The following is a 23030-nucleotide window of genomic DNA, read 5'->3' as shown; positions in this document are numbered from 1 at the left end:
GTACAGAGTTTGTTAATAACGACTGCTCTGAGCAACTATTCGGGCCATTGGCAAGGTAATCGCATTAATGGGCCTGTTTCCACACAGAACAGTGCCGGTCATAGTACGATTCGGGTCATGATCATTTCTATTTTACTAATAAAGGTAGGTATCACTCATGTATCGGTAGTTGCGGAAGCAGGACATAGCCACAAAGAGGGAATATCTTTCAGGTCTTCGACTTCTTCTCGGACACCTGCGGTACTACCCACCAGTCATGCCAGCGAGACTTAGATCCGACTTCAGGAACGGCCACCTCCAACTGGAGAGATTGAGCTTCCGTGGAAGAGGCAGCAGAGAGTGCCTTTTTCACCGCCTCGATGGCAAGACTAGTTCCAATGCAGGCACGCATGGTGTTCTTCACGTCGCGCTTCCAATCTTCTTCAATGGCCGAAGGAGGTGGTTTAGATGGTGTAGCCAAATCATCAATGAATGCTCCATTGGCGAGAGTCGCTTCCCATGCCTTGCGTGCTTCTGTAATCGCTTTGGAAGCACGCTCCAGAATGATGACATCCGAATCACCCTCGAGAGCCGCTTCACGCTGGTATTCCTCATATGGAACCAACTCCGGCAATGTGATGGGGATGAAAGGTTTCATGCGGATCTCGTAACGGAGTCGGTCGGTGGAATATGCCTGGGGAGAAGAGGCAATTGGGAGCACGTTATGCCGGGCCAGCACCACGTACAATGCATGAAGAGCGATCGCAAACGCATCAACCGCGATAATATGTGTCGTCAGCCGCTCCAGAGTGTGGAATGAACGGTGGAAAGCGGATGCCTTTTGAGGGGAGCTTCCCGCACGGTCACCAGTAGACATCAAGTCGCGTTTTCGTGCGGCCACCATGAATGTACGGATGCGATCAATGTGACCAAGATGCGTGGAACAAATATGAGACAGGTACCAATACATGCCTGGTAGCTCTTCGGGGGAATAGATCGACAGCTCGAAGCCCATCTGAAGAATAAGTCGGAACTGGATGAGCTTCTGGTGATAGGCCCAGCTGCTTAGGGGGAAAGACCAGGTGGGTTCGCCGCCCTGGAATTGCAGCGGCGGTTCTGCACTTAACGTGCGAAGCTCAAGATCAATTTCTTCGGCCTATGTTGGGTCAGCGTTATCTTTATTTGAATGCCAAAGAGGCAGCTTGCGGGACAGACCTCTATCTGTAGATTATCCCAATCAACGAGGGTATGACAGAGCGTCCGGCGAATGCGACAGCGGTTAAGACAGGCACATCGCACGGTGTCAACAAATGGCTACATCAAATCAGCAGATGTGACATGGCAAGAATTGCGTATCCACCTACCTGGGCAAATCGCTTCATGAACCCATCCATCTTCTGGGCAATCTGAAACCGGGGATCGGACGGCATTTCCACTTCGTCGGTATTGGCCTCAATCAGGATATTGGCGGGTAGGACTAGTTCTGCAAGTTCATCATACAAGAACTCCTTAACTGGTACGGCGCCTAGAATCGTCATATTGCTAACAATCAATGCTTGAAGGAGACAACGGATATATATCGATGGTTGCGGTTTTCGAGAAAGCAAGGTCCATACTGCAGTCTTTCGTACACGTTAGGTCGAGATCAGGACAAAACCAAGTTCCAGCGTACATACCTTGAAATTGCTCGGGCCGGTGTAATCAAGCATCTGCTGCATGTCTATCGCATCTTGGCACAGCCGTTTTAGATGTTCTAGGGCATCACCAGAGTTAATATGAACCATTGGACGAGGCGGCACTGTGCTCGCCAGCTTTCGTTGAATCTTCAAACTAAAAGCCTCGGGGATTGGCTTCCCGAGCGAGACCGTCTCTGTCAAAGGTCCAAGTTGAGATAAACAAGAAGCAAAACTCTTTGTGGATCTGGTCTCCAGAACTTCAAGATCTTGATCTAATGCATACAGAAACTCGCGTCGAAACACTAGTCTGCAAATGATGGCATCCTTCAGGTGCTGGTCAATATCGCTCTGCTCGACAATCCAAGCAACCGCCTGCTCCAGCAAACGGTGGAAATGTGACATATTGAACGCAGAAAGTAGATTGCGATTGTACAGCTGGCTGACGAAATCTTCTTCCTAAGCGGCCAACCTTGGGTATTAGCGATAGGCAACTTTTAGGAATTAGCCCACTGACCTCATAATAATATTCAGTGGCCACGCGACCATGTACAAGGTCACAAGCCTTTACCAGTGCAAGGCAATATGCCCGAAGGACAAGATTAACCAAAGGCGAATCACTAGGCACACGGTCAAACCGAGCGTCGTCTATGTTCCTCGGCACTGGCCACAATAATTTATCGAGATAGATTGACGTAAATAGTGTCTGCGACAAAGGATGTCCCTTATGCCATGCCACCTGGAATAATGTCAGCAACCATTCCGTCTGTGCATGGGCGCATTCTTCACCGACCTCGTGGCACAGCAACTGATCCATCAATCCAATAACTTCCTCTGGTGTCAACGGTCGCCGTACGTCGTAATCGTCTTCCAGCGCTCCCGCAAGGTTTTCTCCGGGGGCAATATAGCCACTGTCCATCTTCGAGTCCATGATCTGTGCCGTTTCGATCGTCGTCAGCTGCAATTCTCGTTGCACGTTTCACACCCGGTGAGAAAGGTGACGCACCTCCAATGCGCCCACGGCCTCAAACAGCGTGAACGTTTCATCTTTCACGAGCTGGCCTGTCTTTAATTCTAGAAGTCCGAATAATTAGACACTTGTCAAAGCTTCCAAGGCAATAAGCTTACTCGAGGCAGCATTTGTGAATTCGGTGGTAATGTCGCGCACCGCAGACTGAGTAACCACCCGCGCACGGGGAACGCGAACTTGATTGTTCGGTAGCATCGCAAGGGGCTCCAAGCGTCTGGAATGCTGTTTTTATTACGGAGATCCGAAGTGATATTGCGCCGTAGAACGTGTTTGGAGGAGTCGGGATCGAGGGGGAGGCGGGGACGTGAGCGGAGGAAAAAGCGATTCGGCCAGGACATTCGGGCCCTGGAGATGACGTGCAACGTCTGACCGGCCACCCTCGGGCAGTATATAGATTCTTACAGCGGTTTTAATTAAATGCTTAAGTGTCGGATGAAAACAAAGACGAGTGCGATTTCTAAGCTCTGCCCAACCAGACAGGCCGGTATTGCTACACATGTACATTTCAATGCCTCCTCGGACCTAAAAGTTTCTCAGGTCCGTCACACTCAGGTCTTGCATATCTCCAAGCTCGATTCTCTCAGGTTATGGGTGAATATAGCTTATTTCTCAGCAGCCTTGGCAATGGCCTCGTTGTTGGCCTGGGCGAGCGACTTGACCTCACCCTGCTTGCCGTTCTGTTCGTCGTACATAACACAGTCAGTCAAAATCCCGCGGCATGGAACCCAGCATATTCACTAACCTCCCACTTGGCGAAACGGAGGTCCATCAGACCGCGGCGCTCAGAGGCGAGACGGGGGCCATCCTTCAAGGAACGGCGCACGGTGCGGGCGGCGATGGCCAGGTAGCGGTTGTAGCTGGATTCGGAGTTAGCATTGACAGAGAAGGCGATTTGTGTATGCGTACGTCAAACCGGCGGCTTTCCAGGCGGCAGTCATTTTGAAGAGAATGTGGGAGATATGGTTTGATTGAAGGGGTAAAAACGGTTCGGGTGAGTTTGGAAGCATTCGACTTCGGAGGATCGGGATGAGAAGCTCACGTGAGAGATACCTCTATATTTGGCAGGCGGTCAAGCATAACAGCGGTGAGGATTTTGTCCGTCACAATGTTCGATGCACCAGTCACGTGGCATAGTGACCGCATCTGCCCGAGTAGGAGGATTGGTTCGGAGAAGGGATCTTCCGACTTCGGGAACCTTGGAACCGTCACATTGTATGCAAGGGCGACCGTCCAGTCACCGCGGTTGTTGCCGGGTAAGCGCTACGTTTGGCGTTTACTTGGACGTCATCCCTATCCTAGAAACAATACACAACACGGCACGTTCATTACCACACATAGATATGCTTGATTGATTATTCTAAAATGATTCCACAGGATTGCGGCTAAGATATATTTAGTCTAGAGTGATGTTTGCTCTTTTTTTCAAGGTTCGGTGGGGGTTGCAAGCGCTCTCACGGGATAATATAGATCGGCTGAATGAGCTTGAAAATTCCTACCTTTCTGTATCTAATTCCAGAGAGATAGCGAACATACGCTCATTGGTCTCCTAAATAACAGTGAGATCTGCTGTACTAGGTAGCCCGTCCAGCTTTGGGTATAATGCTGTCGTATCAAATCTCAGACATGTGGGCATAGATCGATTCTGGAAAAAGCAGAATAGGGCCATTGCATCGGCGAGTGAGCTTAGGACATACCATCACTGCATTGAATTTCAAACATGTGGCATATATCATGTATTGAAAACACAGGAAAACGTCACTCGTCGCCGTATTGACCGCTGAGCATACCGTCGCCGTAATAAATCCCACGTACATGGGAAGGAAGCCTTACAAAACGAACGGTTCTGAAGGAGCCTCGGCCTACCAAGCAAGTGGTCTCGCAATCCACCAGCTCATTCAACCGGATTGTAGTATAGATGGGGTATACTTTAGAAGCAAGGCTGCACACGAGCATAGGGTTCGATATACCCCTTGGTATTGTAGGGAGAAGACATCCAAATACAGGCAATGAGGTGTATGGAAGGCATCTGCTCGATCTTGAGAGCAAACAAGTCTCTCAAAGGCAAGTCTGCAACAGTCCTTCAAGGCGGTCTTTGGATTGGGCGGGTTTGCTGTCGACGACAACTTCTCCCACCCACCACTTCCCTCACTTCTCTCTCAATCCCACCCACCTTCATCAACTTTTCATCGTACACGGTCTTCGTCATCGTGGTATCTCATCTGCTGCTTTGTGATCAAAGCACTTCGAATCGACAGGCTTTTGTCATATCAACCAGGTGAGTTATGCAGCTTCGATCTTGTGTTGGTCCATCATTGCCTTGCCCCGCACATTCCCCATTCAGACGATAGCAACCGTGCATAAAATCCAGTCTCCTGAGACACTATGCATTGGCTGGGGCCCCCAATCACACATTACACACCATCGATACAGACTCTCAGTCGCCGTTGCACTCAACAGCCTCGTCGATTCTCGGGTCTTCTGGGCGGCAGGTATCCCAGGACGCTTGCTAGATGTGGGATAAGTTAAGATTGCTGGTTTTCGCACCAATCAACAATACTAGGCGCCTAGCAGAATGTTGCAGTCTTCTGTCGCATATATTTTGCGCGTCATCATTCACAATGTCCTTGAGCAGTTGTGGCATAGGTCGAGCATGTTGTGTATGATACTGCTTGACACTGCCACGCTCATGATCATTGTAGATGGCTCATGGTTTGAACCTGGCCCAGCAAGATCACAGTGATCATTATCGCTTTGGGCGTCTTCTATGGGCCATGTTCTATGGACATGAACTCGTGGTTAGCGTTGTGACTTTCCGTATTTGTCTGACGTGCCTTGATTTGGGTTGCTATGGTCTCGTGCCCTAGGCAAACCCATATTCAAAAACCATTTTGCGCGTTATGTCTGTGTCCTGGACTTGTCCAACCATGCTGCGCTGTTGTTATTCCCAACTGGCCTACGTCGTTATGGCCTTGCGGTGCTTTTGCTGTTGCTTCGAAGATTTTCTGCCATAGAGAACCAGTTGCTCCAAGCTATCAGTCACCAGTGTGCCATTCAGCCCGCAAATCTTTCATAAATCCCCCATCCCTGTTGTTTGGTATCACTGATGCACGTATGCTAACACTATCCTGATAAACAGGCCATACACCAATCATTAATCCGACATGCCTTCCAGGAAGAAGAAGCCGCAGAGCAGTCGCAAGCGTGACAACGATGCCGATCAGGCCGAGCTTGAAGCTCTGCGCAAAAAGGTCGCCGAGGCCGAAGAGGCTCGCATGCAAGCAGAGGCTCAAGCTAAGCCTTCAAGCCGACGCCAGCGCCAATTAGTTCGCTGGGATGGTATGTTTCTGCCGAAATGGTTATAGTCAGCAAGAAGGAATCACTAGGGAATGCTAACTGACTGGAACAGTGGACACCGACATCCGACTTCTGCTGGCCGTTCAATATGTCTGCAACAAACAAGGGGTGAAGATTCCGTGGAAGGAAGTTGCAGAGACCATGGGCCCGAAGTTCACAGAGGGTGCAGTGGTTCAACACTTGTCAAAGCTGCGAATCAAGAGGGAAGAACAGGACAAGCCAAACCCACCCCCGCTTAAGCGTGCAGGAAATAGTTCATACAAGAAGGATGCAAATCAGAATGAGTCGGTGCCTCCTCAAAAGGAAACCTCCAAGTCCCAACCCCGAAGCACAAAGCGTCGCCGTGGCACCTCTGAATACTCTTCAGATGATGTTTACACACTCAAGAAGAAGTATGCGGAGAGAATGAAGCAGCAAAAGACCTCCGCTACCGCAAAGCGCCAAGCAAAGCGTGCGGGTACCAACACTGATGGCACGACGAATATGTTGTGTGTTGATGCACCATGGCTGCAGGATTTCCACGGCGGTAACCCTCGCGACGATGAGGAAGATTCGGAGCTTTCTGACATTGAATGGAATGAGAACTCAACCGAGAGCAGTCAGGCAACAACTCAGGACTCAAAGAAGTCCAAGATCGTGAAACTTAAGATGGACGCCGAGCGATTGGCAGACGTTGATCGTCAGATTGGCGCTGCAGCTTCCCGCGATGGAATTGTCCCCATGGACATGTCGTACGCTGGCACCAGCCTTCCACTTAATCCCTCATTGTTCTATCCTTACATGTACCCACCTCCACCCCCGGCATTCTCTCCCGTGCCTTACGCCAACTATCCCGGTACCAGCAACAGTGGGCTCGCCATCCCATATCCATCCAGCGGTCCTAGCCCATTTGACTATGTGAACCGGGCTCCGACGCCTCTGAGTGATTCCACTTTTGAGGCAAAGCGCGAAGAAGTCTCTGGTGTAACTGATGGATACAATCAGTTGGATGCGTCGACAACTTATCCGCACCTGAACATGCCTGGGATGTTCCAGGGCCACATTGTCGGCCGAGACGTCCCCACGAGCTATGGCGGCAATAACGAGTTCAACCGCCTGTTCGCCCCAGAGAGCCACGAGCTGTTTGTGCCTGCTTCGGATTTCGCTGGTCTTGAAGATGTGGAGAGACCCCGTTACTTCGGATATGATGGGGAAGAGACCAAAGAGTTTTGAGTTCCGCGACGGCCAGCGATGATCCTTCGACCTGTGTGGTCTTACATTCCTTACCATTTTTCTTTCTTTTTCTTGTTCTTCTCTTTTATTTCAACGTTCTTTTATTTTGGCCCCGGTTGTGACTGACCGTGGGGAGAGGGGGTGAGCCTCGAACCTGGCCAGGTGCAAACTCCGGATAATGGTTCTTGCGAGGCATGGAGTCTCGCCTTATCCGGGGTTTACACTGCACAACTGGGGGCCCGGCGTTTGATGGGGGTTTTTTATTGGGCTCCTACGGGAGGCCTGGTTAGTGAAACGCACAGTTTGTCTTATTTTCAGTCTCATTTCTAATGTAGTTGGTCAGTAGATCAGTAGTTCTTTTGTATGGAGTCAGGAAATAGGTCATAGTAGAGTGAGATTCGAATCATAGTAATATCTCTTAGGTCGTCACCACTAGTCAAAACGTCTAGAGAAAGGAATTTGAAGGCTGGCCCATATCTTCAGAGTCAGAATGCTGAGAAAGTCATGGATATAGTAGTATAGTACATAGTATATAACTACAGCTCATATGTACACCGCATACTTGCTACAGTCGACATTGCCGAAAGTCGGAGTACCGTCCCGAGGTATAGAGATCGGGGATCGATTACGAAGTACCTTACATTGAGTGACATGGTAGACACCACTTTGGCCTCTCATGGAGTATTCCTATGGAATGTATAGCTATTGTAGAAATCTGCTTCACGATTGTCGTCATCACTTCTATTTACCAGCGAACATTCTATGCCCCAAATCATCCTCAACACCTTGCCGATTTCCGTCCGTTGTTCCGGCTCACGTGACGGTTCTAGCTGTTTCTGCCGCCAAGCTCTGGGGATGAAGGAAGCGCCTAGAAAATTTTCGAGACTTTGGCTTCATCTCTCCCCCAGCTTTCTCCATCTCTTTCTTTTTACCTCCTCAAACCCGTATTTCTCCTGGGTTGTCTTTGTATTTCTCTCTTCTTTTAATCCCTTTTTAATTTGTTTCTAGCCATGCAGCGCGCTCTCTCTACCCGGACCTCCGTCCTGTCGGCCGCTTCCAAGCGTGCCCCTTTCTCTCGCTCGACTCTGAACCTCCAGCAGCAGCGTTTTGCTCACAAGGTGTGTTGAATCAACAATTACTCTCGGAACCATCGATTCCACCCGTCGATTCCGTGTTCCGTCGATTCCGAGATGCTCAATCGTTCCCCTTTGCTAACTCCGACCAGGAGCTCAAGTTCGGCGTTGAGGCCCGTGCCAGCCTTCTCAAGGGTGTCGACACTCTTGCTCGTGCTGTTACTTCCACACTCGGTCCCAAGGGTCGCAATGTCCTCATTGACTCCGCCTATGGCTCCCCCAAGATCACCAAGGGTAGGGATTCCAACGCACGAAAAACAAACACATACATTGGGCCAGGGAAACTGATTATTTCTTAGACGGTGTGAGTGTTGCCAAGGCTATTCAGCTGAAAGATAAGTTCGAGAACCTCGGTGCTCGTCTTATCCAGGATGTTGCCTCCAAGACCAACGAGGTTGCTGGTGACGGTACCACCACCGCCACCGTCCTTTCCCGCGCCATCTTCTCCGAGACCGTTAAGAACGTTGCTGCTGGCTGCAACCCCATGGATCTGCGCCGTGGTATCCAGGCTGCCGTTGAGGCTGCCGTGGAGTACCTCCAGCAGAACGCTCGCCCCATCACCACCGGCGAGGAGATCGCCCAGGTCGCTACTATCTCTGCCAACGGTGATGTTCACGTCGGCAAGCTTATTTCCACCGCCATGGAGCGGGTCGGCAAGGAGGGTGTTATCACCGTGAAGGAGGGTAAGACTCTGGAGGATGAGCTCGAGGTCACCGAGGGTATGCGCTTCGATCGTGGCTACACCTCCCCCTACTTCATCACCGACCCCAAGTCCCAGAAGGTCGAGTTCGAGAAGCCCCTGATCTTGCTCTCGGAGAAGAAGATCTCCGCTGTCCAGGACATCCTCCCCGCCCTTGAGGCCTCCACCACCCTCCGCCGCCCTCTGGTCATCATCGCCGAGGACATTGAGGGTGAGGCTCTCGCCGTCTGCATTCTGAACAAGCTCCGCGGTCAGCTCCAGGTCGCCGCCGTCAAGGCCCCCGGCTTCGGTGACAACCGCAAGAGCATCCTGGGTGATCTCGCTGTTCTCACCAACGGTACCGTCTTCACTGACGAGCTCGACATCAAGCTCGAGAAGCTCACCCCCGAGATGCTCGGCTCCACCGGTGCCATCACCATCACCAAGGAGGACACCATCATCCTCAACGGTGAGGGTAGCAAGGATAACATCTCCCAGCGCTGCGAGCAGATCCGCGGTGTCATGGCTGACCCCACCACCTCTGAGTACGAGAAGGAGAAGCTCCAGGAGCGTCTCGCCAAGCTCTCTGGTGGTGTTGCCGTCATCAAGGTCGGCGGTGCCTCCGAGGTTGAGGTCGGTGAGAAGAAGGACCGCGTTGTGGATGCTCTGAACGCCACCCGCGCTGCCGTTGAGGAGGGTATCCTCCCCGGTGGTGGTACCGCTCTGCTTAAGGCCTCCGCCAACGGCCTCGCTGGCGTCAAGCCCACCAACTTCGACCAGCAGCTCGGTGTCAGCATCATCAAGAGCGCCATCTGCCGCCCTGCCCGCACCATCGTTGAGAACGCCGGTCTTGAGGGATCTGTCATCGTTGGCAAGCTCACTGACGAGTTCGCCGGTGACTTCAACCGCGGTTTCGACAGCTCTACCGGCCAGTACGTCGACATGATCTCCGCCGGTATCGTCGATCCCCTGAAGGTGGTCCGCACTGCTCTGGTTGATGCCAGCGGTGTCGCTTCCCTCCTCGGTACCACCGAGGTTGCCATTGTCGAGGCTCCCGAGGAGAAGGGCCCTGCTCCTGCCGGTGGCATGGGCGGCATGGGCGGCATGGGTGGTATGGGTGGCATGGGTGGCGGCATGTTCTAAACTGCCCCCAACCCTGCCCCCTTCTCTCCCTGAAGAATTACCTCGAGCGCTCCCCTTTGCATCGTAGCCTGTTCTTATACTCGGAAATTTGTGTAATGCCTTTTCTTTATGTGTTTCTGTTTGGTGTTGATGTTTATTATTATCTTTTTTCTTGGTCTCTTCCCATACCTGTATTCTTTTGGACTTGTCCTGATCTCCTCCCTCTCCTCTCTCCTCTCTAACCCGAAAAAGGGTTCACTGTACTATATCATGTATTCCATCAATGAAGTTCCATCTGATGCAGCTTACGAGCAACCCAACTCTTGAGTTTCCGACCATTTCCCCCTAAGCTCGTAGATCGGCGGGATCGACCATGTCTGTTTGATAGAGTTGCGTAGATCCATTTGAAAGCTGAAACTGGATCCTCTGCAGGGGAAACATTCCATTCGATCCTTTCCCCCAGGCGCAGGTCGCCTCGAGACTGATTGGTCGCACGGGTCGGCTATTTGTGCAGGTTGTTGTGCAGCTTGTTGCGCAGGGTCTCGAACGGGGTCTAGACTGAAGGGGAGAATTACAAAGGAATCAAAAATGAGACTACAATTGCAAGTCAACCTGATTCCGTACTTGTGTAGACAAATCAAATCCTCGTACGGAGTAAAGGGCCTGAGACTACAAGGTGGGGACCGAGGTCAACTGCCTTGTTTTAGGTCTTCTCTTCTGTGCCTCTCTCTCTTCTCTGCTCACTCCGCTTCTTTCCTCTTGCCCCTTTGCCACTCGGGTGACCAGATCATTCCGGTTCTTTTTTCTACCTGACTTGGGCTCTTTTGGTCTGAAAGATTCTGTTATTACTGACTATCTGGGCTATCGGGGATGCATAGAGCGCTTGCGGGGAATACAACGTGCTGGCATCTCCATCGCCTGTCACTTTCACCCACATAGTATGGCCATGAGGCCCCTGAACTCCATAGTGACACGACTGATTTTTGCTCCAGAGTCACCTGCATGACGCGAAAAGCGCTTTTGAAACGAACCAAACCGAATCTCCAATCATTTGGATTGCTGCCGACAATGGCAACAATGGTGGACAGCGCTCGGCCAGCCCTGGTGAGCGATGCAGATCTCATGCAAGCACGGGCAGCTCTTCAACATCAGCAAAGCCCAGAGCTTTCTGTACCCCGCGAATTCATTTCCCTTATCGTTGATGAACTCATCTATCGCCGCGAATCGCATTCCTCTATCGCAGAAATCGAACATGAATGCTCAACCCTCCGGAAAGAGCTCCGCAAACACACCCACATCAATGAGGCATTTCAAAAAGAGCTGCGGGAGATCGGCGAGATCATTACCCAAGTAGCCCATGGCGATCTTTCACAGCGGGCCCGGATGCACCCCCTCGAGATGTCGCCTGATATCGCAACCTTCAAGCAGACAATCAATACTATGATGGATCAGTTGCAGGTCTTCAGTCAAGAAGTATCGAAGGTTGCTAGGGAGGTGGGCACAGAGGGTGTACTGGGTGGTCAAGCGAAAATTGAGGGCATCCAGGGAATCTGGCACGAGTTGACGGTAAATGTGAATGCCATGGCGAACAATCTTACCACCCAGGTCCGGGATATCACCACCGTAACGACCGCAGTCGCCAAGGGTGATTTGCAGCGCAAAGTGCAGGCGGATTGTAAGGGCGAGATCTTACTGTTGAAGAACATTATCAACTCGATGGTCGATCAGCTACGGGAATTCGCATTCGAGGTCAGCCGTGTTGCACGGGAAGTTGGGTCAGACGGCGTGCTAGGTGGCCAGGCGGTTGTGCACGGTGTTGAGGGCACTTGGAAGAATCTCACCGACAACGTTAACCGCATGGCATCGAATTTGACCCAGCAGGTCCGCGAAATTGCCGATGTAACGACCGCCGTCGCACGTGGTGATTTAACGAAGAAAGTGACCGCGGATGTGAAAGGCGAGATTCTGGATTTGAAACTCACCATCAATGCGATGGTTGACCGGCTGAATCAGTTCGCATTCGAAGTCAGCCGAGTCGCACGGGAAGTAGGAACGGACGGCACGCTCGGTGGACAGGCGCAAGTTGAGAATGTCGAAGGACGCTGGCGCGATTTGACAGATAATGTCAATACCATGGCCCAAAATCTCACTTTACAAGTTCGCCAAATTTCCAATGTGACCCAGGCGATCGCGCGCGGCGATCTTAGTACCAAAATTGAGGTCCATGCGCAGGGTGAAATTCTGACCCTCAAAGAAACAATTAATAGCATGATGGATGGCTTGGGGGATTTTGCAGGGGAAGTGAAAGGCGTGGCGAGGGATGTGGGTGTCCGAGGTAAACTCGGTGGCCAGGCGAACGTCGCGGGATCACACGGAATATGGAGGTCGATCAGTGAAGATGTCAATACGATGGCGGACAATTTGACTTCGCAGGTTCGTGCCTTTGGTGAGATCACCGAAGCTGCGATGAGTGGCGATTTCACAAAATTGATTACCGTGTCCGCTTCGGGAGAAATGGATGACCTGAAACAAAAGATCAATAAGATGATCTCTAGTTTGCGTGATAGCATTCAGCGCAATACTGCTGCTCGCGAAGCGGCAGAGCTAGCAAATAGAAGCAAGTCTGAATTTTTGGCTAACATGAGGTATGTCCATGGCTATGCTGGTGTCCACTGGCTTCTTCTTTATTGGTCATTATACTAATTGGGACATAGCCATGAGATTAGAACCCCGATGAACGGGATCATTGGACTCTCCAGCCTGGCACTCGATACCGACGACCTTCAAGCTCCCGTCAGGGAGACCCTGAATATGGTCCATAACCTTGCCATTAGTCTCTTGACTATCATCGACGATATTCTTGACATCTCTAAAATCGAAGCCAACCACATGATAATCGAGAAGACGCCATTCAGTCTTGGTGCAACAGTTTTTAGCGTGCTAAAAGCCCTATCCGTGGAAACCAACGAGAAGGCATTGGGCCTCGTCTATACAGTCGACGGGGAAGTACCAGACTATTTGATAGGAGATGCATATCGCCTCCGGCAGGTCATGTTGAACCTGGTCGGTAACGCAGTCAAATTCACAGACCACGGCGAGATCAAGGTCACGGTAAAGCGCGCGGAGGATGATAAATGCGCTTCGGACGAGACGGCATTCCAATTCTCCGTCGCAGACCCTGGAATTGGCATTGACGAAAGCAAACTAGGACTGATCTTTGATAAGTTCCAGCAAGCTGATGGATCGATGACTCGTCGTTTTGGCGGTACAGGTTTAGGCCTCGCAATCTCGAAAAGGCTGGTTTCTCTCATGGGTGGTGATATCTGGGTGACTTCGCACGTGGGCGAGGGGAGCACATTTTCATTCACATGTCGAGTGAAGGTAGCTCAGCCCCCGTTAAGCTTTGCAGACCAGCTTGTTCCCCACCGTGGCCGGCGTATTCTTTTCTTTGATCACGGGCTTACACGTAGCTTCCCGATCGCCTCAGTGCTAATGGAGCTCGGGTTAGATCCGGTCATTGTCACGGAGGAACAGCTAGAAAGCGGCCAGTTCCACGGTGACTGGGGCTGCTCATTTGACGCGATTCTCATCGAAAACCTGGAGATCGCCGCAAAACTCCGAGCCTGTTCAAACCTCCAACCTGTCCCACTAGTCATTACAGCACATACTGTATCTCTTGCGCTCAGAGCAGCTGGTGAGCTCGGTATAGCGTCCTATATCACTGTGCCTTGCAGACCCATTGATCTGTGGAATGGCATTCTCCCCGCTCTCGGCAATCGTGCAGCGAGCACCCCTTCGGGCTATACTCGTTCACTGGCCATTCTTCTAGCAGAAGATAATGACGTGAACCAAAAGGTTGCCGTCCGTATTCTTGAGAAATTCAACCACAACGTTACTGTCGTGGAAAACGGCCTCCAAGCCGTGAAAGAGATCAAACACCATCGCTATGATGTGATCCTGATGGATGTTCAGATGCCCGTTATGGGCGGATTTGAAGCCACAGGAAACATCAGACAGTACGAGAAGATGAATGGACTTCCTCGCATGCCGATCATTGCCCTCACTGCGCATGCTATGCTTGGAGATCGCGAGAGATGCATACAGGCCGGCATGGACGATTACTTGTCTAAACCATTGGACTCTAGTCGCATGATGCAAACCATCCTAAAATGCTCCTCTATGAACCTCGCATCCCTAAATGCTATCGGGGGCTGAAAGTGACTTTGGTCAAAAGGTTGTACGGAGTACAGGGACCAAACCCTGGCTGCATTGCCGGTCATCCCCGTCTTTACCCAGCCATTAGCTCTCCATCCCGCGCCTCGCGGTGTATACGACCTTCGACAACCATTTAGTCGAGTCGGCTTTCCTGTGGGTGAGCTAACAGCCTCATTCCTTTTCATACTCGCTGCGGATTATCTCTCCCATCCCTCCAGACAGTCTTCTCTTTCCCTTCATTTTTAAGATTGCTTATGACATGAATTATGCGATGGAAGCGCAGAGTTTTCGAATTTCTATCTTTTTCCAAAATACCCCCTCTGTCGAACTGTCTCTCCACAATTTCTTATCGGCCATTATGTTTATGATATTTGACTGCTCGGAATACGATGTGAAATGAATGTAAATCATATGCACCGGAGTTTATGGTTTTTGTGCATCATCTATTGTTCCCATGACTATTCATCTCTTTCAACACACAGACACATATTTATGTTTGGAATTCATATCCAGGTTCTCTTTTTCTTTGAAGATCTTTCATTTCTCGCTATGGCCTAGCCACGTAGGTATAGGCAGTCTTGGTCTCATTCTCTCATTGAAGTCGTGTCATGCATAGCCCCCTTGCTCTCGATTCACTGGGGACTTCAGTATATATCACTGCGGTCATGATCAGTACTCAAGTACTATGCGATCAACATATCAGCCCAAAAACGCATCTGGGAACAAGAAAATGCACAATGCAAAATGAAGGGGGTATCAAAAAGCCACCAAAAAGCGAAATCATACCAAAAGCAAGAACATCGAACATAGAACATAAATATGGCTTTCGTTTCCATCGTGACATACTGTCTCTTATCAAACCCCTTCCCACATTCCGCTCTCCTTGGCCTGATGATTTCGATCATCCTGCCACCGCTGCCAGATATCGTCATCATGCTGCATATTGTCCTGGCGATATCCAAGGTACTCATCGAAGCGTTTCCTCCATCTGGATTTCTCAGGTAAACCAGTAGGAGGTGATTTGACCGCGGGACTCAAATGCAAGGGTTCTAGGATCGGCCGGAAGACGAAGTCTTTGAGTAATCCGAAACCGATCTTGTGCGATTTGAAGACAATTTCGCGCAAATCCTCACTAAATGCAAGAACTAGGGTGATCACGATAATCAAAAGTGAGGCCGGGACTGGAGAAGATCAGAGTTGTCTTGAGAATAACTCTTATGGGGATGAAACTTACCAGCTATCTCAAACATTGTGAATATGGACGGGTTTGCTGCTTCACCGCTCCACTCTCGAGCGTTGATACCGAAGAGAGAGGTGAAGAAGGATAAAGGGAGGAAGCTGGGATTGTTAGATGTGTTTGGGCATCCCGAAGAAAATGACAACCTACACAACAGAGAATACCGTGAAAACCATCACGGCTCGCGATTGAGTTTGGGTGACTTCGGCCTCCCATCTCGCCATTTTGGCTTCGTCGACATTTGCCTGTTTTTGCTTCAAATCAAGGAGAGTTTCGACCTAGATGGATTAGTGGATGCGGTTTGTAAGAGGGAGACTTGAGACTCACTGCTTTCTGTGCTAGATGGCTATCGCCTTTCATCTCGTTGATCTGCGATCTATACTCATCGATCCGCGCCTGCGCTGTGTCGAGGAAGGATTTTCCGTATCCTTTGACATCAAAGTATCTGGTCATACTTTTAATGACTGTGTCTTGTTGATCGAGTAGCTTTAGAATAGTGGATAGCTCATCCTCGATGTCGCGCAGTTCCAATAGGACCGAAAGATCTTCTCTATTTCGTCGAGCAGCCTCGTGTTCGATATCGTCTCGCTGGGCAGCGCTCATCGTCTTGCCACTTGCGGCGCGGTCATGATCTGATGGGCGATTGGTGAAGCCTCTATTGCGGAAGCGCTTGAAAGACTTGGTCACGGATTCAGTCTAGGATTGTTAGAACAGATCAGTCAAAGAATCGGGTCGAGGTGGTGAACTTTACCAATATACTAATTGACTCTTCAAAGATCCGCAATATTTGCAGATCATGGTGCAATGTCTTGTCCAAGAGAACAGTCACAGCGTGTAGCATGATAAGAGCAGCCAAATCGCCGGCGGTCTCGAAGCGACGTGATAGGTCTCCATTCAATTCATTGTATATGCTATTATGCAGGTTAGACTGCTCAAAGAGCTTGCCTTCAGAGGTAGTCGCTTCCTGCTGAGGGAAGAACGTAATAACAGTCTTTTCATCAATGATCCAGATCCAGAGCTGATCGACCATCAACACATTCCCATTCATGAACTCGTCGGCACCTGGTTTATCGGGATCATCATCATCAGGCTGTAGATACTCCCTGAGCTGTTCATCGATGCGCGCTGGTCTGCGAGTTCGTTTCCAGAGCATTTGGTCGTCGTCCCTTGCGACCGTCGAGCGTAGATTGGGATAGCCGTATTGATCTAGTGTGCGGCGGAAATGCACTGGGGGCTCGCTACCAAGGTAGGTCCAGATTAGCTGGGCTTCCAGGCTTGCTTTTGAGATGCGATCTGGCACGGGTCTTGATCGACCTTGGCGAAGCCGTTCCTCGACTACCTTACGCCGTTGGATGAGGTTGCGGTATGTATCCCAGTGGAGCTGGATTAGGTTAGAAGATTGTGTGAGAAGGGGATCGCTAGTTGATCAGAGGTACTAACGAAGGGGACCTAAAATGTAGATGTTAGCACCGGCAATCATCCGGGAAACATGGTACATACGTATAAAGCGAGTTGAGGATCGTCCGAAGTATCGGAAGGATCCTGGGGAAACTCCGATTGCCTTGAGTGAATACATGCAGGCTTGACAAAACGCGCATGAGGCTCAAGATGGCGAGCTCTATTTAGACGGAGATACCAATTCTCGTCATTGATAAATTTTCGAACACTGGAGAACATGGTCAGCACCCAAAAAGATCTCGTAGGGTGGATGTGCTTTTTACAAATTGTTAGGCTCTTGGGTATCCCGACAAGCTCGGCGGATGACTTGGGATACCCAACCCGTATGTGTATAGGGCACATGAATCCATATTAATTTCTCGCTACCAGCATCAGGTCGGTCGAAACGGGGAACTGCTCGGGGAATGTCTGCTGCCTCGCCGCCCTGGTTGATGCGATCTCGGGTGCTCTTGGGTATTGCGAGGAAAGATGATTCCGCTTGTTGTGATGCCGATGTTGGGTGCCTGTTTACAGATTAGTCCTGGCTTTTAGCCCAACCACCGGGGTCTGTTTTCCTTACGAGGGTCGTGGTTCACTACTGGCGTCAGAGTTGCTGTCAGCTGAGCCTCGGCGGTGAGATAGCTTCACTGGAATCAATCCGAACGCCTTTGTGATCGAATTCTTCCGCTTCTGCGTCTGAGGCGGCGGCGGGCTTGGTGGGTCATTGGCGCGCTCTATGTCTGCTTCGGTGATGTGAATTCGTGGGAATCGACTAGATGTACTTGCAGTACTCTCAAAGCTTTGCTTGTACGGCAGAGCTGGTGTCAAGGGCTTTGGCTTCTCCTCGTGATGGTCTTTATTACGCCCCCGGGCATCGGAACCAGAAGCAATGTAAGATGAGCGCGGACTATCAAAACTGCTGATCGACGAATCATCCAGCCCACTGGGCTGGCCTCGGCCCAGTCTCTCTCGAAGGCATGCTGATGGTCCCCGGGAGAGAAAATCTTTCAATGAGACTTTAGATGACCATAACTTGAGTGGGCTTTCGTCGCTGACGCCCAGTGCGGTATCCTCAAAGAAAGCATTTATTTGAACCATGACATTTTGTTCCACGTCCAAGGGCGTATCCTCACGACCCGAGATTTCAACAGCAATACTCACAGCGGCACCAAGCTCGCTGAGAAATTCTTCCCGAGCTGACGCTTGGCCGTGAAAAGTTGCTATTCCCGCATGGTCTGTTGCCACAGGTATCTCCTTTTCATGCTCGATGCCTAACAATCCCGACCGAATTGAAGTAATGGGAGCATGGAACTCCATTACATTCTTTGTTTGAGCATCGGCAACATGCATAGTCGAATCAACGGTTTCGAGAAAAGACCAAACCTTCATATCCGCCGAAAGAGCCTTGAAGCGGTTAGACAGATGCCATAGCCACTCTTGGCGCGGACGGAACTGTTTTCTAAGCGCCGATGGAGTCTCGTGCTCCAGATGCAGTATGTGGTGGATACTGGGGGCATACTCATTGGCTGAGAGATAAGTTGATCCTTGATGGGGAGTCGCAAAGAAGGCAATGCCATGGCAACTGGTCAAGATGGCCTGATCGGGTTCCCGTGATGCTAGAGCTAGAGCTGCTTTCACAACAAGCCCACCAGTGCTATGACAGACAAAGAAGATAGGCCGACGCGCGGTCTGTAGAGATGTTTAGTACACGATTGCAAAAGAAAACAGGAAAACAAACATGGTATTTGCGCTCCGTATGTAGTTGATTCAACAGTCGTTGACCCAATTTGTCGATCTCGTCCTCATGTAGCTCCCCATAGTTGTACAGCAAGACTCGTGCTCGTGGTACATGTTGGAAGAGCTCAGTATCAAGCCAAGACGACTTGGTACCGTGCGATGCCCATGTCCTTCTATGACGGGCGCCGATTGGGGGCACAGCGACAATACTGACGATATGAGTAGGATATCCTGACGGGCATGGGAATGCGCTTACTCGACGGTAGTGTCCTTTTCCACAGCAACATGTTCAAACCACGATATTCGCTCTGTCACAGGTGGGCGCGAAGTCATGTTTTGAAAATGTTGAAGCCGAGAAATTTGCGGGGAAAGAGTCTGACAGCTGGAGAACCAGCCATCTTTTAAGTCTCGTGGATTAGTGCGATCAGCCTCTTTGGGGTCCGGTGCCCACATCGTCAGCACTCGAGACCACGATTCTATCGGAGATTTTCAATTAATGTTATATACAGACTCCCCTAATATTCCAAAAGCTAATGCACACTCTATGACTCCATGCGGTATCATAAGAAACGCCAAAAACAAAAAAACAAAAAAACAAAGGAGGTGAGAAGATACATGATAATTGTACAGGGGTTTATTCGGAGTGTCGACGTTCGTTGACCTCCCTGGCCATGCGCTTTCCAAGTTCATAGGTGGAGATCATGATGGCGCACGCCGGGGCGACTTTGAGGCATCGTGCAGTCCAGCCACGAAACAGACCGGCGGTCCCCTCTTCGCGGAAGATGTGCATAAGGAACTTGGGGAGAGAGAGTTGCTCGGGTGCCAAGATGCTCGAGGTGGACATCACGCGGGCTCCAGTGGGCACGCGGTCATCCATATGTCGGAAGACTTGCTGTCGTGTTTTGCCGACATCGAACGGGGTAGTGACGAGCGCTGCGAGCGACCCAGAGACGGCCCCTGAGATGAAACTATCGAGGAAGGCCTGGAAAGTAGTTTCTTGGGGCTCTTGATCAGAGCTCGAAAGATGCGGGGCCTGCTGGCGGGCCGCAATGAGTCCCTTTTTTACTTCTTCGTATCCCCACCAATAGAGACCTGAGAAGGGGACATCACGCCACATTGTAAGAGTGAACCCTCGCCAGAGCGAACCGTATCCTTTTGCCTGCGTCATGTGGTATAAATCCTCCACAGTGGTCTTGAAGTGGCCCGCGCCCGTCCCTGGAATGGCTTGGAGACGCGTCCGAAACATCTCGAGCGGGCTGGTAGCTGCTGCTGCTGCTACTCGAGCGAAGGCCCCCGCTACTAAGGGCGCATATCCCTCTGCCACCCGTTGTTTGATGGGACTGCGATCATCTGCGCGCAGCCAGTCATAGCCGGCAAAGTATATGACATTAGCCGGAATTCCCATCATCAGCGTCGGGCTGAGCCCCCGCCATAGTGTCAGTGTCCCTTCATTGCGCGCGATCTTTCGTAGCCCGTCGAGGGTTGATGTGAATGTTCGCCGCTGCGATTCTTCGACCGCACAATCAATCGCCGAGTGTGGATGGGTTCCGACCGCTGTGACTTGGGGTCCTAGCATGCACATCTGAGCATCGTTGCCGACCCAGAATACTTCGCGACAGCAGGAGGTGATGCCGAGGCTCGGAGGGAGGTTTTTCAAGGTTTGGGTGGTGTGGGAGGTGAAAGGCGAAGTGTTGGAGAGTTGTGATTGCGACTGTAGGCGGACTCGTACGACATCCAGAGGAGTCACTGGAGCTGTTAATACGGGGTTCCCAAGGATCGGAAGCTCTTCCGACTCACCTAGTAGTCCGGTCAAGACATTGCCGGCGGTCGCAGAGACCATCCGCTGTCCTGGCGTAATGTTATCAGTTGGAGCAGGAGTCTTGGGCGCTCCAGGAGAGCCCGCCATGGATGTAGTGGCCATTGTCGTGGAATCTTCAAATTGTGCCTCCCATGACGCCACTCGAGAGGCGTTGAAGTCTGTGCCGAATTCGTTGCCAGTACCGTGGCCTGATGAAGCTGCAAATTCCACGGACGGCATTCAGTCAATTCAAACAAAATGAGGACAAAATAAAGTCGAGTTGAGTTGCAAGAAGAGGATGCGTCACCGGGAAAGGAAGTTTTTCGGGGTTTCGCGGGTGGCGGTGGGCGGAGATAAGCGTTTTGGGGGGATTTTGGGATTTGGAGGCACTTGGATTCTGCAACATTCAGAGGATTTCGCCTTCCAACCAGCTTCAATGGCGCTTTATATTCTGAAATAGTGGATCGATTGATTTTTGCTTGGTCCTTTTTGTTAGGCCCGTGTTTTTCCCCAGTGGGCTTATCAATCTGATCTGATATCCGAGGTCGGACCACCTCCCCGCCATGGAAGACAACGCCGAGCTTGAGTCGTTCCGCCAACAGTGGCGCGAGGAGGTTACTCGTCGATCAAAACCCAAGGCTGCCCCTCCTGCGACTGCAGCGCCGACCGACCCGCCTCCAATTCGCCTTCCACCCGCCCGCCACGAGGCCTCTCACCGCAAAGAGATCGAGGAGGAGGGTCCACCGCTGGCTTCTTTCGACCCCGATGAGCTAGCCCAACAAGTTGGAGAACTGAGCTTCGAATCAACCGAAGATGATTTTCAACGTCGAGAGGTAGCAGAACCAATATCCGCCCTTGAGCACTTTGAACGAGCGGTCGAGAAGGAGGCCGAAGGCAACCTAGGAGACAGTCTCTCCCATTACCGCAAGGCATATAGAGTAAGTTTGACCCGAAAAGACAAATATAGTTCAATACTCATTTCCGTCAAGCTAGATTCCGCTGTCGATAAGTCCTACCGAAATAAGCATTATGCTCATGTATGGAAGAAGTCGAACGTGCCGGCTCCCACCACCGCTGTTGCGGTGACCCAACAGCCCGCCGAAGTACCGATCCTCCCAACACCTGAACTCATCGCGTCGTTTGCACATCTGCCGATCCCATCACTCGATCCAGTTGTCGAGAACACCCCACCGCCCCCCTGCCCAATTGCTTCTGTCCCGTCAGAAGTGATAGTTGAGATACTACGACATGTGGCGATGGCCGACCCATCGATCTTTGGCCGGATGGCACTGGTCTGCAAGCGGATGGCATACCATTTTGCCCACGAACAACATATCTGGAGACAAATTTGTCAAGCGCCGCAGTTTGGTTTCCAAGGAATGCATTATGCCTTTGCGTGCGACCTGCATGGCGAACCGATCTTCACACTCGCTCCACGATACACTCCGTTCCCCAAGGGTAAGTCTGTAGAAATACCCAAGTCACTATCCTCATGGAGTCAGGTGTTTCAAACTCTTCCTCGGATTCGTTTCACGGGAATCTACATTAGCACGGTCAACTACACTCGACCTGGTGCGGCAGCTGCCTACTCAAACCTTACATGGAATAGTCCTATCCACATCGTGACTTATTACCGTTATCTGCGATTCTACCCAGATGGCTCGGTAATCTCATTACTCACTTCAACGGAGCCAGTCGATGTGGTTCCTCACATCAGTAGGGAGAACGTGATGGCCGCGCGCACCCCAGCGCACCGAAAGCACCACCGGCATGTCTCTGATGTGGGTCAATCGCTTTCTGGAGCCGCTGATGCCGTGCCGCCCGTTGCCATGAACACGTTGAAGCATGGTCTCCGGGGCCGATGGCACTTGGCCTCGCCCATTGACACGCCTGAGAGCGCCGAACCGCCGACTAAGGACTGGAAGCCTGATTCAGCGTCTGACACAAAATCGCTTCTCTCGGATGAGAGGGATCTCGTCATTGAAACAGAGGGTGTGGATGCTAAGTATATCTACACGATGCATCTCTCTCTGCGTTCTTCAACGCTACCGAAAGCTGTTCAAGCCGGGCCGGCTCCTCCTAATCCCTCTAAGAATACGAAGTTAAGCTGGAAGGGATTCTGGAGTTACAACAGATTGACCGATGATTGGGGTGAGTTTGGCCTTCGTAATGACCGAGCATTCGTGTTTCGTCGCGTGCGTGGCTGGGGATTGGACTGAAATGATTGACGACTTTACATAAATGATTGTGTACATACATCAAAAGGATATGATTTTCAATATGACTCGGTATTCTGTAATCGAAGGTCCTGTTCATTACGCTTTGTGGGTTTGGCGGCATCCTAGAATTATAAGAAACGACCTCGGTCTGGATCTCCTGCTGCGTTTCTATATTCCTTCGGGACTTGCACTCAGTGCTCGTACC

The 23030-nt window shown here is 51.0% G+C and overlaps 9 protein-coding genes across 9 annotated transcripts; 4 read left to right on the top strand and 5 right to left on the bottom strand.

The window, feature by feature from the left end:
• Positions 1-208: 208 nt before the first annotated feature.
• Positions 209-2877, bottom strand: N7457_003732 (N-alpha-acetyltransferase 35, NatC auxiliary subunit; the record flags this gene model as incomplete). Its single annotated transcript, XM_057174777.1, has 7 exons — positions 209-1135; positions 1195-1293; positions 1344-1601; positions 1656-2111; positions 2170-2610; positions 2659-2726; positions 2781-2877. 7 exons carry the CDS (start codon positions 2875-2877, stop codon positions 209-211), a joined length of 2346 nt encoding a protein of 781 aa, XP_057034928.1.
• A 36-nt stretch (positions 2878-2913) lies between these two features.
• N7457_003731 (uncharacterized protein) lies at positions 2914-3186 on the bottom strand (the record flags this gene model as incomplete). The annotated part of the gene is made up of 2 exons (XM_057174776.1): positions 2914-3027; positions 3085-3186. 2 exons carry the CDS (start codon positions 3184-3186, stop codon positions 2914-2916), a joined length of 216 nt encoding a protein of 71 aa, XP_057034927.1.
• Positions 3187-3284: 98 nt separating this feature from the next.
• N7457_003730 (ATP synthase subunit epsilon family protein) lies at positions 3285-3620 on the bottom strand (the record flags this gene model as incomplete). The annotated part of the gene is made up of 3 exons (XM_057174775.1): positions 3285-3359; positions 3425-3539; positions 3589-3620. 3 exons carry the CDS (start codon positions 3618-3620, stop codon positions 3285-3287), a joined length of 222 nt encoding a protein of 73 aa, XP_057034926.1.
• A 2223-nt stretch (positions 3621-5843) lies between these two features.
• Positions 5844-7248, top strand: N7457_003729 (uncharacterized protein; the record flags this gene model as incomplete). The annotated part of the gene is made up of 2 exons (XM_057174774.1): positions 5844-6018; positions 6089-7248. The coding sequence occupies 2 exons, from the start codon at positions 5844-5846 to the stop codon at positions 7246-7248; spliced, it is 1335 nt and encodes a 444-aa protein (XP_057034925.1).
• A 1010-nt stretch (positions 7249-8258) lies between these two features.
• On the top strand, positions 8259-10203 carry hsp60 (chaperone ATPase HSP60; the record flags this gene model as incomplete). The annotated part of the gene is made up of 3 exons (XM_057174773.1): positions 8259-8366; positions 8474-8615; positions 8681-10203. 3 exons carry the CDS (start codon positions 8259-8261, stop codon positions 10201-10203), a joined length of 1773 nt encoding a protein of 590 aa, XP_057034924.1.
• Positions 10204-11250: 1047 nt separating this feature from the next.
• On the top strand, positions 11251-14397 carry N7457_003727 (CheY-like superfamily; the record flags this gene model as incomplete). The annotated part of the gene is made up of 2 exons (XM_057174772.1): positions 11251-12827; positions 12897-14397. The coding sequence occupies 2 exons, from the start codon at positions 11251-11253 to the stop codon at positions 14395-14397; spliced, it is 3078 nt and encodes a 1025-aa protein (XP_057034923.1).
• An 855-nt stretch (positions 14398-15252) lies between these two features.
• Positions 15253-19141, bottom strand: N7457_003726 (uncharacterized protein; the record flags this gene model as incomplete). Its single annotated transcript, XM_057174771.1, has 11 exons — positions 15253-15578; positions 15632-15735; positions 15785-15912; positions 15962-16330; positions 16386-17015; positions 17075-17083; positions 17135-17300; positions 17356-17595; positions 17652-18760; positions 18810-19017; positions 19065-19141. 11 exons carry the CDS (start codon positions 19139-19141, stop codon positions 15253-15255), a joined length of 3366 nt encoding a protein of 1121 aa, XP_057034922.1.
• A 301-nt stretch (positions 19142-19442) lies between these two features.
• On the bottom strand, positions 19443-20846 carry N7457_003725 (putative mitochondrial carrier protein; the record flags this gene model as incomplete). The annotated part of the gene is made up of 1 exon (XM_057174770.1): positions 19443-20846. The coding sequence occupies one exon, from the start codon at positions 20844-20846 to the stop codon at positions 19443-19445; it is 1404 nt and encodes a 467-aa protein (XP_057034921.1).
• A 323-nt stretch (positions 20847-21169) lies between these two features.
• N7457_003724 (putative F-box protein (Pof7)) lies at positions 21170-22825 on the top strand (the record flags this gene model as incomplete). Its single annotated transcript, XM_057174769.1, has 1 exon — positions 21170-22825. One exon carries the CDS (start codon positions 21170-21172, stop codon positions 22823-22825), a length of 1656 nt encoding a protein of 551 aa, XP_057034920.1.
• Between the last annotated feature and the right edge of the window lie 205 nt (positions 22826-23030).

Source organism: Penicillium paradoxum (genome assembly GCF_028828445.1).
Source record: "Penicillium paradoxum strain IBT 22861 chromosome Unknown utg000003l_segment0_segment0, whole genome shotgun sequence".
In the NCBI taxonomy this organism is placed as follows: domain Eukaryota; kingdom Fungi; phylum Ascomycota; class Eurotiomycetes; order Eurotiales; family Aspergillaceae; genus Penicillium; species Penicillium paradoxum.
This window is presented reverse-complemented; position numbering and strand designations above follow the sequence as displayed.